This window comes from Mastacembelus armatus, chromosome 20 (assembly GCF_900324485.2).
Source record: "Mastacembelus armatus chromosome 20, fMasArm1.2, whole genome shotgun sequence".
NCBI classification, from domain to species: domain Eukaryota; kingdom Metazoa; phylum Chordata; class Actinopteri; order Synbranchiformes; family Mastacembelidae; genus Mastacembelus; species Mastacembelus armatus.
Genome location: NC_046652.1, coordinates 15,678,072 through 15,692,694, shown reverse-complemented (window position 1 = coordinate 15,692,694; position 14,623 = coordinate 15,678,072). Strand labels below are relative to the sequence as shown.

Here is a 14,623-nt window from a genome sequence, read left to right as displayed (position 1 = left end):
TACTAATTATCGTGTTACAGTGCCGACCAAAAGTTGTCCAAGGAAGGGCAAACAGTAAACTGGTAACAGGATCATGAGCGCCTAAGACTCAATGATGATGAGGTTGACCTGCTGTTGATTGACTGCTTTAAAATTTTATTAATCCTTTGATAAATTGATTTATTTTGTTTTGGATCTTTGTTAAAATGGTTGAAAGTAAGAAATACTGTTTATTGATCTCTATAAACATTTAGCAGATATAGTGGTGATATCACAACCAGAGTAAGGAGGCTGTTTAATTTGTCTAAAAAATTATCTCTAACTTGTCCTCTTGGCCACTGTTTTTACTTGTTTTACATCCGTTTTTCACTGGCAGACAAATGTGTGTTGCTCTTCCTGACAATACAACAATGGAAGCAAAAGGATTCACAGAAGATGGAATTAGCTGCAGAGCAACACAAGTGCCAGCTAACTGCACTGGCTCGTGTATGCACAGCATTAGGCAGGAACTCTAATGGCTGATCAGGGTATACATAGGCCAGCGTGGCCCTTCTCCACTTATTAGAGCCAAGAGGAGTTGGCATTCAATGGCGATTAACAACATTAGCACTGACATAAACGTAGTTGAGAAGATGTTATGATCGATTAACGTGCACCCTCATTACATAGTGACCTGTTGTGGTTGTAGTGTCATCTGCATAGCAGTGGTAGGTAATAGAGTACTTCCTAATGACATAGCCTAAGGGAAACATGTACAAGGTGAACGGAATCGGTCCTAGCACAGAACCTTGTGGAACTCCACGACTAACTTTTGTGCGCATGGATGGTTCATCATAGACATGAACACACTGGAATCTGTCCGATAAATAGGATTGGAACCATTTTAATGCTGTTCCTCTGATACCAGACTGCTCCAGTCTATGTAATAAGATGTTGTGGTCAGTAGTGTCAAATGCAGCACTAAGGTCTAGCAGGACAAGTATAGAAACAAGTCCATTATCTGAGGCTAAGAGAAGATCGTGGGTGACTTTTAACAGTGCTGTTTCTGTACTATGATGTGCTCTAAATCCTGATTGGAAATCTTCAAATAGTTCATTCCTGTGTAAGTGGTCTGATAGCTGCTTAGCAACAGCTTTTTCTAGGATTTTAGAAATACATGGTAGGTTGGATATTGGTCTATAATTAGCCAAGACTCCTGGATCAAGACTAGGCTTTTTGACTAAGGGTTTGATTACTGCAGTCTTAAAGGCCTGTGGTACGTATCCTGATACTATAGATAAATTTACCAAGTCTAATAAAGATGAGTTAATTAATGGCAGGTTGTCTTTAAGCAGTCTAGTCAGGATGGGGTCTAAGAGACACGTTGATGATTTCGATGAAGCAACTACTGATGTAAATTCAGACAGATCTATGGGAGAGAAGCAGTCTAAACATAACTGAGGTCCTACAGATGATTTAAGAGCTACTGTAGTAAAAGATTCATTTATTGCAGGTATAGGAAGCATCTGCTGAATTTTATCTCTAATAGTTGTGATTTTATTTGTAAAGAAACTCATAAATTCATCACTGCTGAGAGCTAAGGGAACACTGGGCTCAACAGAGCTGTGACTTTTTGTCAGCCTGGCTACAGTGCTGAAAAGAAACCTGGGATTGTTCTTATTTTCCTCTATTAGTGATGAATAGTATGCAGTTCTGGCTTTACGGAGAGCTTTTTTATATGTTCATAGACTGTTTTTCCAGGCTAGATAAAATTCCTCTAAATTTGTGGAACGCCACTTCCTTTCCAGCCTTTGTGATGCCTGCTTTAAGGAACGAATATGTAAATTATACCATGGGGCTAGTCTTCTCTGAATCACTAACTTCTTTTTCAGAGGGGCCACAGAATCAGGAGTTTCACGCAGTGAGGCTACAGCGCTGTCAACAATATGATCAACTTGGTAGGGAGTAGGATTGAGGCGGCTGCCCTCCACTGTGTTGGCACATGGCATAGATGGAAATAAAGATGGAATCATTTTCTTAAATTTAATCTATTAAAAAAAATAAATGCCCCGTACACTGCAGTATTATTATTACCTCATATTATTTTAATGTAGGTTTCTGTTACTGGGACCTTATATTTATTAACTGGTAAACATTTTATTTACATAAGGACTTATTTTGTTTTGTTTCTGTTTACCTGGAAAACACAGAACGGTTTTCAGTATGTTTTTTCCAGCTGCGATTAGCACCTGCAGTGTTCCTCTCAGGCTGCAGCCTCCACCCATTACAGGTAGGACAGTAACGAGTATGTTGTCTGCAAGACAAAACCCAGGGCTGTCGGGCGGGGGGGTATTAAATAGCAAGAGTAACTGTCAGCCCATCTCAAGTGGAAAATGCACTCTTAACTGAAAGAAACACTTTGATGGATCACATTGAAGTGGAGGAGCCTGATGATTTAAAAATGCGTGGAAAGTGCATCTTTGCAGCTGCATGCAGAAATATTAAACTGACAAAGCCTTTCTTGAAGTTTGATGAGATGCTCAGCTCTCGTCTTCCTCCACACTGATACATAAAGAGAGGACGTCATGTTTCAGGGATGGTCATCGATCAGCCCGCTGTTTATTTTGACTCATTGTATGTGGGAGGAGAAAAGAAAAGCTGTTTACCAGGCTATCCTTCTTCTTTTTTAATGCGGCTTGAACTGGATGTTTTACTGTATTTATATTCTGTGTGTACATGGCAAAATCTCATCGAGATTAACTATGATAAACTGTCGTTATGTGGGGGTGTAATTACATCTGTTTCATGGTTCCTAATTTGTTGTACGAAATAAAACTGGGGCTCAAATTTGGGAAGTGTGTTAATGCACACAGCTGCGTCCATGTTTGCAGTTGCATTTATGTTGAATTAAATATTAGTGACTCAATTGGTCGACTGAATTTTTTCTTTTTTATAGATCCTGCCTGGAGTGCGAATCATTATCGCCAACCCAGAGACCAAGGGACCACTGGGAGACTCACACCTCGGAGAGGTTGACAAACATCAACCCTCTATTTTTTCTTTTTCTGATCTATTTTCTCTGCTGCTTTTTTCTTCTTCTTTTTTGGATTCCTTTCCTCATTTTGTCTCCTCATTTGTATTTTCTCTCATTCACTTTTGTAATTTTTCATTGTCTCTTTTTGCCTTTTTCTTTCTCTTTCTTGCTTCTTTTCCTATTTTCTTATCCTTTTTCCTGCTTTTTTAAATTCTAATCTCTTTTTTGCTTTTTGCCGTGTATTCCTCCTTCCTCTTTCCCTCACTCCTTCCTAAGGGAGTCTTGCAACCTCTGAAGTCTTCTAAATATAGGTTTTGAAATTAAGTATTTTTATTTAGCCACACTTCCATTATGCATTTTCTTCTGAATTATAATTTCGCATTATTTAATTTCTGCCTCCCTGTGACATACTCCTCTGTCTTGGTTGAAGTTGATTAAAATTACATTTCTGGTAACATCCATATGTTATAGATATTCGTATGTAGAGAGTCTTGAATTTAGTTTGTCTTTTCAGACTTTTAACTCTGTTGTGTTCCTCCTGAAGATTTGGGTGCACAGTGCTCATAATGGCAGTGGTTACTACAGCGGTTACGGTGAGGAGGTTCTCCAGTCGGACCACTTCAACTCCAGACTGAGTTTTGGAGACACTCAGACGGTCTGGGCCAGAACAGGCTACCTGGGCTTCCTTCGCCGCACTGAGCTCACCGACGCCAATGGAGGTTATTTTTCTCTCTGTGTCGTACATTTCTACATTTCATCGGTTGCTTCTGTCTACATCAAAAACAACGAAGGGTCTGTGATGAGCGAGCCTGAGGAGGCTACAATACGAAACATGTTGCTCGCATATTTGTAGCTATGTGCGACTATTAATAAAAGAAGATGATCTAGACATCCCTTGTGTGCGCTGTAATTCCTATTACTCTGGGTATTCATTGTCCTGCTCTGGTTTTGGCACTCTGACGGATGTATGAGTATATAATTGCACAGGTTTTTTTGTTTTTTTTTTGTGATTTACAACAAAGGCTTTGTCTTTCTATTGTTTCAAAAGAGAGACATGACGCGCTGTTCGTCGTGGGAGCTCTGGAGGAGGCCATGGAGCTGCGGGGGATGAGGTACCATCCCATCGACATCGAGACCTCCGTCATCCGCGCTCACAAGAGCATCATGGAGTGGTAGGACACAGTTTGAGGTCTCCTTTTTCTAACCACATACATAACCAAAGAAACTAGAAAGACAGTGCTAATTATTTTAGAAACCATTTATAGATCATATAGTACCCAGCAAAAATGTATAAATGTCACCACATTCATCCAAAAATTTGGTGAATCCAGGGTTGCTGGACATTTTGATGAGAACAAATCTTGTGAATCTTGCTGTGGCCTTTGCGGTCGCTACATCTAGGCCCAGTTGAACGCCTATGTGAGATTTTGAAATGGCATATTAGACAGCACTCTCCACCACCATCATGAAAACACCAAATGAGGGAATATGTTTTGGAAGAATTGTTGTTCATCCTCCAGGGGAGCTTAGACACTGGACAGTCAATGCCTAACAATCATCCTGCAGATCCTTATTATTTTCAGTATGTACATTACATCAGTTATATCCTTACCTTTTAGCACGACAACTACTCGGTTATATTTAGGCAATAAAACATGTTAAGTTTAGGAAATAAAATGTCTTGGTTAGGTTTAGGAAGTGAAACTTCCTGTTAGGTTTAAGAAATAAAACATCTCAGTTATATTTAGGCATTAAAATGTGTTGGTTAGGATTAAGCACTCAAATGTAAAAACATACATTTCAGTTGTTAATGCTAATGATAATTGCCACTGACTCTCATTGCCATTGGCTCCTACTGACCTGTATAAACAGGACTGATGTATGCTGATAATGCTTATTCAATAGTAAGATAACAGTCAGATTCCCTGGTTTTGCAGGATGGAAAAAACATTAAAATGCAGTTGTTTTTTAAAGCAGATTTAAACTGAGAGTGTAGCTTATCTAAAGTCAAGAATTCTGGCTAAATGACCTTGAAAAGGAATAATCGTAAACACTTTAAAACTGGGCGATTTTGGCCCTGATTTGGTCGTATGAAACAAATTCTTGAAATCCTAAAAGCCTTAGTCCTAGTCCTATAGTCCTCAAATCTGTAGTCGCTGGTTTGACAGATTCACTGACAGTGGATTAATGACCGTTTGCCTCTGACGAGATTCTGGCAGTGTCAGAGGATTTCAGACACTTTTCCACAGTGTGACTTCTCCTGCGACGACATGAAACCAAGAGCCAATACAAGTGCCGAACCTGACGACGCAATAAGCTCACTGTTATTGCCATGTGAGTGAGTGAATGTACCCATTCACACATGTATTAACGAATTCTCCTTTCAAAATAACAAACCGTTCACACGGGGACACTTTTGATGTCATTATTTGTGAAAACAAATTATGAAAAAAAATTAAAGTTTACTTGAAGTTTATTTATTAAAGAGCAGGATGTATCAACTAGAAAAAAGATTACCTGAGGTTCGCTCTTTAGTCCGTAACATCCAGCCATGACTTGCTCCATACACGTCATCTTCGTTGTTTTTTCTCTTTTTATTAAATGTCTAGGTCTAAATGGGTCACAGATGAGATGTACAACTGCAGACAAGTCGTCTTGTGTGCGTTCGTCTCTGACTCAGTCTGACATTATAAAAACTGAGATCCTACAGACATGGGATTTTTCTGTACTTCTTTGTGTTTTTCAGCGCGGTCTTCCCCTGGACCAACCTGCTGGTGGTGGTGGTGGAGCTGGAGGGCTCCGAGCAGGAGGCCTTGGACCTGGTTCCCATGGTGACCAAGGCTGTTCTAGAGGAGCACTATCTGATTGTGGGTGTCGTCGTGGTGACAGACATCGGCGTCATCCCCATCAACTCCCGTGGCGAGAAACAACGCATGCACCTACGCGACGGCTTCTTACAAGACCAGCTAGACCCCATCTATGTGGCCTACAACATGTAGCCCGAGTGTGTGTGTGTGCGTGTGTGCACACGTGTGCGTGCGCCCGTATGTGTGTCTAAGAGTGAGCAAGAGAGCGAGCGAGCGAGCATGCGTTTGTATGCTGTGCATATCGCTGTTGTTGTCCTTTTATTTCCCCCAAATCAAGATGTACTGTATTTTTGAACTTATGGTGTGGTCTTAAATTGTCTGCTTTCTTTAAAGTCGTGTTGTGCTGGCTGGTTGATTGATTGATTAACTGATTGCTCAGTGGTTGGTATGACCATTTGTACACCCCAGCTCAATCTTGAGACCCTTACCAGGAGCTTGTCACTGTAGAAAGCCTTAGGGGAACACTGTGTATGGGACGACAGCTCTGGTTGTCACACCACGTCATTTTTTTAGAGGTTGTAAGAGGTAAAAAAAAAAAAAACACTAGAGACTGTATCTGTCATCATGTTTTACTGGTTGAATTGAAAAAACCCAGATTTGTGATATTATTTCAATTAGTACAGGGGCAGCCAGATTATTGTAAAAATATAAATATTGTATATATACATAATAATCTATATGGAGAGGTACCTAAAACACAATGAGGTATAGTAGCCCCAGTATGCAGCTCTCTCCACACTGTGTGTGTCTGCAGAGTGTGTGTGTCTCTGTCTGTTGTGTGTTCATCTGTCTGTGTTAATGTGTGACAGGGACATTTTACCTAGTTTTAATGTGAATTAAATGCTGATTTCAAACAGATTATATCAGTAGATGATCAAATTAAAATCTTTATGGAGAAATATGAAGCTGTTGAAATTGCAGGTAGAAACGCACTGGAAATATCAACAATGATAATGATAATAATAATTATAACGATAATAATAATAAAAAATAAATGAAAAATTCTTTTCAGTATCCCAGTGTGTAGTAAAAGATCTAAGTGGCTCAGAAAACCATATTGATGCAACTTTTCTAAATGTGGTTTAGTTTTGGAAAGTTGAAAGTCAAAAACAGCCTTATTCTTTTTGAACTATTTCTGGGCAAAATATATGTATTAATACTGTATGTGGGCTCAAAAGTGTGTCAGTAAGAAGTTGAGCTTGTAAATTGTAAATCACCATTTATAAGCCCTTAAAAAAACTGCATGAGAAACTTAATTTTGTGAATATGTTAAAAAAAAAAAACATTTGAGCATGTCTAAATAAAATTTGTGCACAAATATAGTGAGGTTACACAAACGCTTAAAAAAGCTTGTATTTCCCTCACTGAAGTTGCTAATTCATTTACATATTTATTTATTGCAGCTTTGTCTTTGTTGAACAAATAAGTGAATTGACGTGGACAACACAATAACAGCACAGTGACATTTAACATTGTACCTGTGCTTCCAAACATATTTTAAAGAGATTTTCATCCTGAAACAGAAGTTTATCAAGAGTTTGCACAGTCTTTTAACAATATGAAAAACTTCAACCAGTGTTTCTTTTGTCCCCTATAACTCCAATGTACTGCATAAATCTCAATTTCTGAATAACAAAATATGGGTTATGTCCTTCCAGCTGAATTCCTGCCAGAACCTTAAGATTGAGGACTTCAGCCATTCAAACAGGATTTATTTCTCTGGGGTGAGGGGGGAGAGATTTTAATATTACCTGACCTGGTTAGTGATTTTAATCCAGTCCAGAGCCCTTATGGGTAATTTTTAACCCCTCACCCACCACACCTCCAGGTAACAATTTTGTCTGAAATTACCACCAGTTATTAAGTTTAAACTTAATGCTTCAGTAGCAAATCCTGAAAAATGATTCTTGAGTTTTTGTTGGAGGGGAAAGATCCTTGTCCTTCTGCTTTTAGTTTATCAGCTCACTGTTAACAGCAGTTTCTGACTGTGCACCTATTGAGTGCAGGTGCTCCCCCTGGGGGAAGCTTTGTCTCTGTGTTTTGCCTTTGTTCTGTTGACTATGCATTTCTAATACAGAGTATATTCTATAATTTAACGTTAATTCTGCTAAATGGAGCTTTAGACTGTTTTTCCCCAAATATTGTTCAGTCATTTGCTAGTCTGTGTGTAACCTCACTGATACTGTAACTTAGGCACAAATTTAATTTTGACATGCTTAGTTTGTTTTATAACTCACATTCACAAACTTAATTTTTGCATATTTTCAAGTTCTCAGATGCACATTTATTTCTGAATGTCATTTACAAAGCTCAAAATCATATTGACCTCGAAATAGCAATGCAAAGTGCAATATATGTCAGTAAAGTAGTACATTTAAAGCAGAAGTACAGCAAAGTGTCAGATTTACGTGTTTACATCATATCAATCAGTTTTTGTCAGCTGCTTTAATATGACAGTAAGCTGTGAAATTCAGTCCCTACAACATCCAAAGCATCTCATTGAGCAAAGTGCACTGTGTGAATATGAAGATAAAGCCAGATTCTTCTTCTTCTTCTTCTTATTATTATTTTTATTACTTTAAAGGAGTTTATGGGAAACAAAGTTTTGTAGCTCTCCTTCACAGAGAATCTGGCCAAGTATCTGAGTTACTTTCAGTATCAGGATGCAGGTAAATACCAACAGCAACATCTGGAGGCTATGGCTACGAAGAGTTTACAAAAAACAAAGCTCCTATTGTGGCAATAACGGCCAAAAGGACGTTCCTCACTGCAGGGATTCAAGTTTATTGTCTGAGACTCAAAACATGCAACAAATAGCATGACACTAGAATTAGATGAAGCACCTGGTAATTTTGATTATATTTAATTCTTCATGGACGCTACTGTATGTTGACTGCTCGTACCTTCCATGGTTACATGAATATGAACATGCAGTACAATAATCCATCCATCCATCCATTATCTGTGCCCACTTATTCCTATTTAGGGTCAGGACATGAATCACTATAGTAATTGTGTTTCAATCATTTTGGTCCTTTTAGAATAAAATCTTCCAAGTACAATAAAAAGCAAATGCACAGCCGAAGCATTAAACATGTGGTGTTGCCAAATATTCAAAGCAGATTCAAAACTTACTGTCCAGTTTCTTAGCAAAATCTGATGATTTTACATTTCTGAAGCGGTTTCACAATGTTGTGAAGGCTGAAAAACTGGTCTTAAATAAAAGGTTTTATCATAGTGAATGATAATGTGGCCTCTCGCCATTTTGGAGCTGGTTTAATTAAACACAGCTAAGGTGGTTTCTGTTTAAATTTTTGTAAATGTATCTGAAATTTTATTTCCACTAACGTTGAAAAGTTCTTGAAATCCTGACTTTAGTTTCCTGAAACCTGAAAGTAACATATTTAAAAGTTAGAAGTAGTATTGATTAAGTACTATCACTATTACTGTCGTGCTGAAAATAAATCAAGTGTTGCTCTTTATTTAAGCTTTTAACATTAAAATCAGAACGTCCTTGGGCTTTTGTACAACAGCTGCCATATGCACCAACTCAAGTGTTTCCTCAGAAATTGTGAGAATGCATAAGATTTAAGATGAATCAATAAATATATTAAAAGTTTTAAAAGACATAGGTATAGTAATCAGTACCTTGTGGTTAGCTGTGAATTATGGGCAATTGTCAGCAGTGCAGGGAGTAAAATAAACCTTTCAGACTGGCACTGAAGGAACAGGTGATATATAAAGTTTTATTTAACATTATTTAGAATAATAATTCAGCAATGCACCATTTGTTTACATTCCTGTGGAAAAATTATCTAATGTCATTATTTCATCATTTTTCTTTATTGTCTCACTTTTTTGTCTTTTATTGTCTCTTGTCTTTTTATCAGAAGAAAAAAATCTTCATGCTTAGCGCTTGTTTGGCTAACTTAGCAGTTTGGGATTGTTGGTAGCAGCGTAGTGGTCATGTTTCAGTCCCTGAGTGTGTGTGTGTGTGTGTGTGTGTGTGTGTAAGAGGTAAAGGATGTTTAATAAGAAGGCAGTCCCATCAGAAACCCAGAGGACTTACCCAAGTGCTTAGGGCTCAGTGGGACCAAGACAGCATGGTGTGTGTGTGTGTGTGTTTGCAGGTGTGCTCGCCTGCGTGTGTGTATTGTATGTAAATAGTGTTGATTTTGTACGGTACAAGTGTGTGTGATTTGTTTTGTACACATGATAAAAAGATTAAATTACACTTTTATAAGAGCCCGCTGTTGGCTCACTGTCACACTATACAGTGCAATAAAGTGCTTTGATTGGCTAAAACTCAGACTAGTTGTTATTATTATTTATTTATTGATCTGCTCATCTTTCACATTATCCTGATGGTCAAAGCCAAACTGTTATTAAGGAGAAAAAAAATACCATTTTGCACAATTTAACTTCTATTATATTTCATTTATTTTCTATTAAGTGAGACTAACTACTTTAGGTATTTTTATGATTGTGCTTTTTCCTTTTTTCCTTTCTTTAACATTTCTCATGCTAGACTTAGACAAAGCTACTATTGTGCTGAACATATACTGTAAAATTACAAGAATACAAAAGAAGCACAAGGCAAATGAATCGATAAAAAATAAATATTGTGCAGTGCAGTGTGAGATATGAATAAATAACCACGAATTTAAATTATTAGAGCAAATGTTCCAGATATGTGTTGCATAAAAACTAAATGACACTTAATTTAACATAGTGTGTTTTTTTAATTCAATTCAGTTTTATTTGTGTAGAAAACCCAACAAATCCCTTATGGGCAGCACTTGGTGACAGTGGAGAGGAAAAACTCCCTTTAACAGAAGAAACTGGACAGGGTGCACACATATGCACATACCGTATTGCAGGCCCACTCTCTCTCTGTGAGTGTCACACACACACACACACACACACACACACACACACTGTCCTGAGAACATCATCTCAAATAGATTATCCACAGTAAATAAATACAGATCATTCAACAGGTATTATAATAATCATGAAAGGCTAGGTTGGCAACATAAATTAAATTTAACTCACAGCTTTTATCTAGATGTGGAGAGTGTTGGTACTTTTTCCTTCCAGTCACTTTTCATTTTATAAAAAGTCTCTGAACCGATGGGCCTTTGGAAAATCTCCTCCTGTGGTCTAGAAATAGGGGAGAGTAGGCTTAATGTAATACTTTTGCTTTTCTTTAATTTACTCTGAAACCAATATACTGACAGTGAAGTTTTAGCAGGTATAGCAGAGATATTAAGTTACATACATATTATTTATTATTTATTAGTGTTTTTAAATTGAGGTTTATCTCTCTGCTGATGAACTTTATGTCATGCTGTATGTAGAAACTGTTTTGACAAATGCACATAAGCTTTGAGAACGATGTTTCAAGAATTTAGTCAGAATTGTTTTGGCAAGGTCGAAGTATTTCACAGCAGTCAGACAGTGTTTACAAAAACACAGCCTTTGTTCATAAAATAATATGAAATGGATAAACAGACAGAAATAAAAAATAAAACTGTTCAGCCTTTGTAAAGATTTAATGTGAATGTTTAATTTTTTACATATAAATACAAATCCCCTTTCCCTCTTTTTTCATTAGCTGGTTCTTTATTCCTCATTTCCCCCCTTTCTGTCACAGTAAAAGCATTCCTGTGTCCCTTGGCTCAGTTATTAAGATCATAAATGACTAAAGTGTGGAGTCTGATTTAGCTGAGAAAGGGCTTTCGTTTATTTTTATATCCTTCATCCTTTAGTCTTCTGCAAATACCAGCTATAAAAACCTCTGTAAATATTTGTGGATTAGTCTGTGGTTTCAGACTCTGAATAAAAATCAAAACAAAAAAAGGAAAAGAGTGCAACTGAAAACAACAGAACTCATTCGATGACCGATATGTACGGTTGAGTGCATGAGCCATAGGAGTGAGTGTGAGTGTGTGAGGTTGTTTGTCTCTATGTGGCCCTGTGATGGACTGGGGACCTGTCCAGGGTGGACCCCTGCCTTTCACCCAGAGAGAGCTGGGATAGGCTCCAGCAGATCCCTGGGACCCTGGTTAGGACTAAGAGGGTACAGATGATGGATGGATGGAAGTTCTTGGTGCTGCCACCAGTGATGGAACCTTCCTGTCCAGTAAAAACTTCAGACATGAAATCTTGTAGAACATGATGCATGTCTGCAGATTAAGTTATCCAGAGTTTATAAAGTACTGCAAATTATTCCAAGTAGTACTTCGCTCTTTTGCTCAAAAGGATTTTGTTGATAAGCAGGCTTTGAATGCAGGACTTGTACATGCAGTGGAGTATTTTCACAGAGTGGTACTTTTACTTAAATTAATTCTGAATATGTTTTCCACCGCTCGCTCCCACATGATGTCGCTGTTGGTTTTTCATGTTTAGACATGTCCTGCTGGAGGATGCGTTTGTCGGGGACGCGCAGGGGAAGGACCTCACTGTAACTCCGCTCTTTGAACTTATCACAACACACCTTCTGTCCTGGATTGTTATTACACTCGTCAGTCAGATCGTTTCGTGCCGTTTGCGCTGTTTCTTCTCCACTGAAAGACAAAATATTTTAATTAAAGCATCATTTTTCAAAAGTCGTGTGAGACGAAGGTTAATGCGGTGATGCATGAAACTGTGCGTAAAGTTGCTGAGCAGCTTAACAGATTCTTAGATGATTCTAACGGGACATTTTTCCCGCATTAAATACATTTGAAAGACTTGTCAGACGAGCATTTTGCCACACGTGTTTCCTGTTGAGGATGGCAATCAGATGAGCGCTGCTCTATTCAGGTGGGTGACACCCTCCTCTGGATGCAATGTGACCATGTCCTCCTTTACGCGCCGGATCTGTCTGCTGCTGCTCGGCTTCAGCTTCGTCCACACGGTCAGTCCCCTGCTAATTATAAATATTATGGTCTAAAACAGTCACAGAGTGGGTTTACAGTGTCCACGGCACATTTGATGTGTTTATATTTTAGGAAAGGCAGGGCCCTTTCTGTGTGGAGTCTGCATGTTCTCCCTGTGCTTGTGTGGGTTTTCTCCAGGTACTCTGGTTTCCTCCCACAGTCCAAAAACATGTATGTCAGGTTGATTGGTGACTCTAAATTGCCCATAGGAGTGAGTGTGAGTGTGTGAGGTTGTTTGTCTCTATGTGGCCCTGTGATGGACTGGTGACCTGTCCAGGGTGGACCCCTGCCTTTCACCCAAAGAGAGCTGGGATAGGCTCCAGCTGATCCCTGTGACCCCAAGTGGGAATAAGGCGGTAAGGATTGATGGATGGATGGACTTGACTCAGGTCAAGCAACAGCCTGCGTCCTCTCATTAACAAACACGACAACACTGACAAACAAACTGTACATTATGGAGGTATTTGTGCTGCAACTTCATCCACAGCTATTTCAAGATATGAATAATCGTTTAATTTTCTTGTTTCTGCTGGTTTACTTTAAATATTAAGGCCAGATTCACACTGTAGGTTCTACTCTGTGTTTTAACTCTGCAGCCTGGACATTTCATTTATCCAAGTTACTATTATAGAATTCCTACAGTTCCTTCGCATGTTTGAGTACAACTTCACACGTCTCAAGTGTCTCATTTAGTCAAATATTATTTCAGTAAATGTAATCAAGGTGATGTCAGTGTTCATAAAATTCACTCAAGATAAAGTGACTCTAATATTGTACTTATTGTCATAACTTAGAAGAAATTACATTTCACATCTGCCTATCATGATAAAAAAGAGGAAGCTATTTTTATCATATGCATATTTTCATAAACAGTTTGAGTTAAAGTTGGAAAAAATTATATTAATATGCATAAATGGCTTTTGTAATTAGTTTCAATATTTTAATCGTTATATTATTGGAAAACATGCAAATACTTTACAAACTCACGTCTGGAAAGCTATAAACAATAATTCAGTTATTTAAATAGTTGCCAACTAACTTTCTGTCACTTTCTGTAACTTTGTGTATTTCGCTATATCAGATGTGGGGTGTTTATACCAATGAATAACATGAAGCTTTACTCTGTATAATGTAAACGAAGAGCTCGTTGTAAACGCTTCAATAAGGTTTGCCAGATGACGTAATATTTCTCACTCTGCAGACAACCCCCATCTGGATGAGTGAAAGATTCATCAATGATCAGCAGATACTATAAAATAGAAAATCCAATGCTCATTGATTAATGTGCATGTCTTGTCAAACATAATTTGATGTTAAATGTAACTACAGTGGATGTGACATTGGGATGCACCAGGCGCTATGCATCTCACAGTGTTCATCTTGGCTTTTTTTTTTTTTTCTCCAGTCACATTTTGTTTTTGCTCTACATAGCAGTGAATTATTCCTTTTAAGTTTTATGAATATTTTTTTTTATTTTAACAACAGAATTGGCAGTTTGGACATGGACAGTTGTAGGGCTGGAAGCCCTCATTATTCTGCAGCTGTAGAAGTAAACTGTATACAACAAAAATAAAAATAATTCTACTACATGTCAGTGAATATCAGGGAAATAAATAGGTGACCAGTGGCTAAATCTGAGTTCACTCTTACAGATCACACCATCTGACAGGTCTTTGATTATGTGTAACACTGGTTATACTCTGAGGCCCATGACTCCTCCTTCACAAGTCATCAAAAATAATACAAGTCCATATTTCAACATGTTGGATTGTGCATAAATATCTAATCAAAGAACCCTCCTACTACTAAACAGAAAGATAAGTGGTAAAGTGTTAGTTTGG

General features: G+C 38.0%; 2 protein-coding genes across 2 annotated transcripts in view; both read left to right on the top strand.

Annotated features, from left to right (window-relative positions):
* Positions 1-6,807, top strand: part of LOC113121523 (disco-interacting protein 2 homolog C-like) — a 64,378-nt gene extending 57,571 nt beyond the window's left edge. The window contains exons 35-38 of the mRNA XM_026292099.2: positions 2,915-2,989; positions 3,537-3,711; positions 4,041-4,164; positions 5,739-6,807. Coding sequence (XP_026147884.1) covers positions 2,915-2,989; positions 3,537-3,711; positions 4,041-4,164; positions 5,739-5,991 — 627 coding nt within the window. The 3' untranslated portion in view covers positions 5,992-6,807. The remainder of the gene's footprint in view (positions 1-2,914; positions 2,990-3,536; positions 3,712-4,040; positions 4,165-5,738) is intronic.
* A 5,549-nt stretch (positions 6,808-12,356) lies between these two features.
* Positions 12,357-14,623, top strand: part of LOC113121338 (vasoactive intestinal polypeptide receptor 2-like) — a 28,966-nt gene continuing 26,699 nt past the window's right edge. Inside the window, exon 1 of the mRNA XM_026291703.1 lies at positions 12,357-12,760. Coding sequence (XP_026147488.1) covers positions 12,647-12,760 — 114 coding nt within the window. The 5' untranslated portion in view covers positions 12,357-12,646. The remainder of the gene's footprint in view (positions 12,761-14,623) is intronic.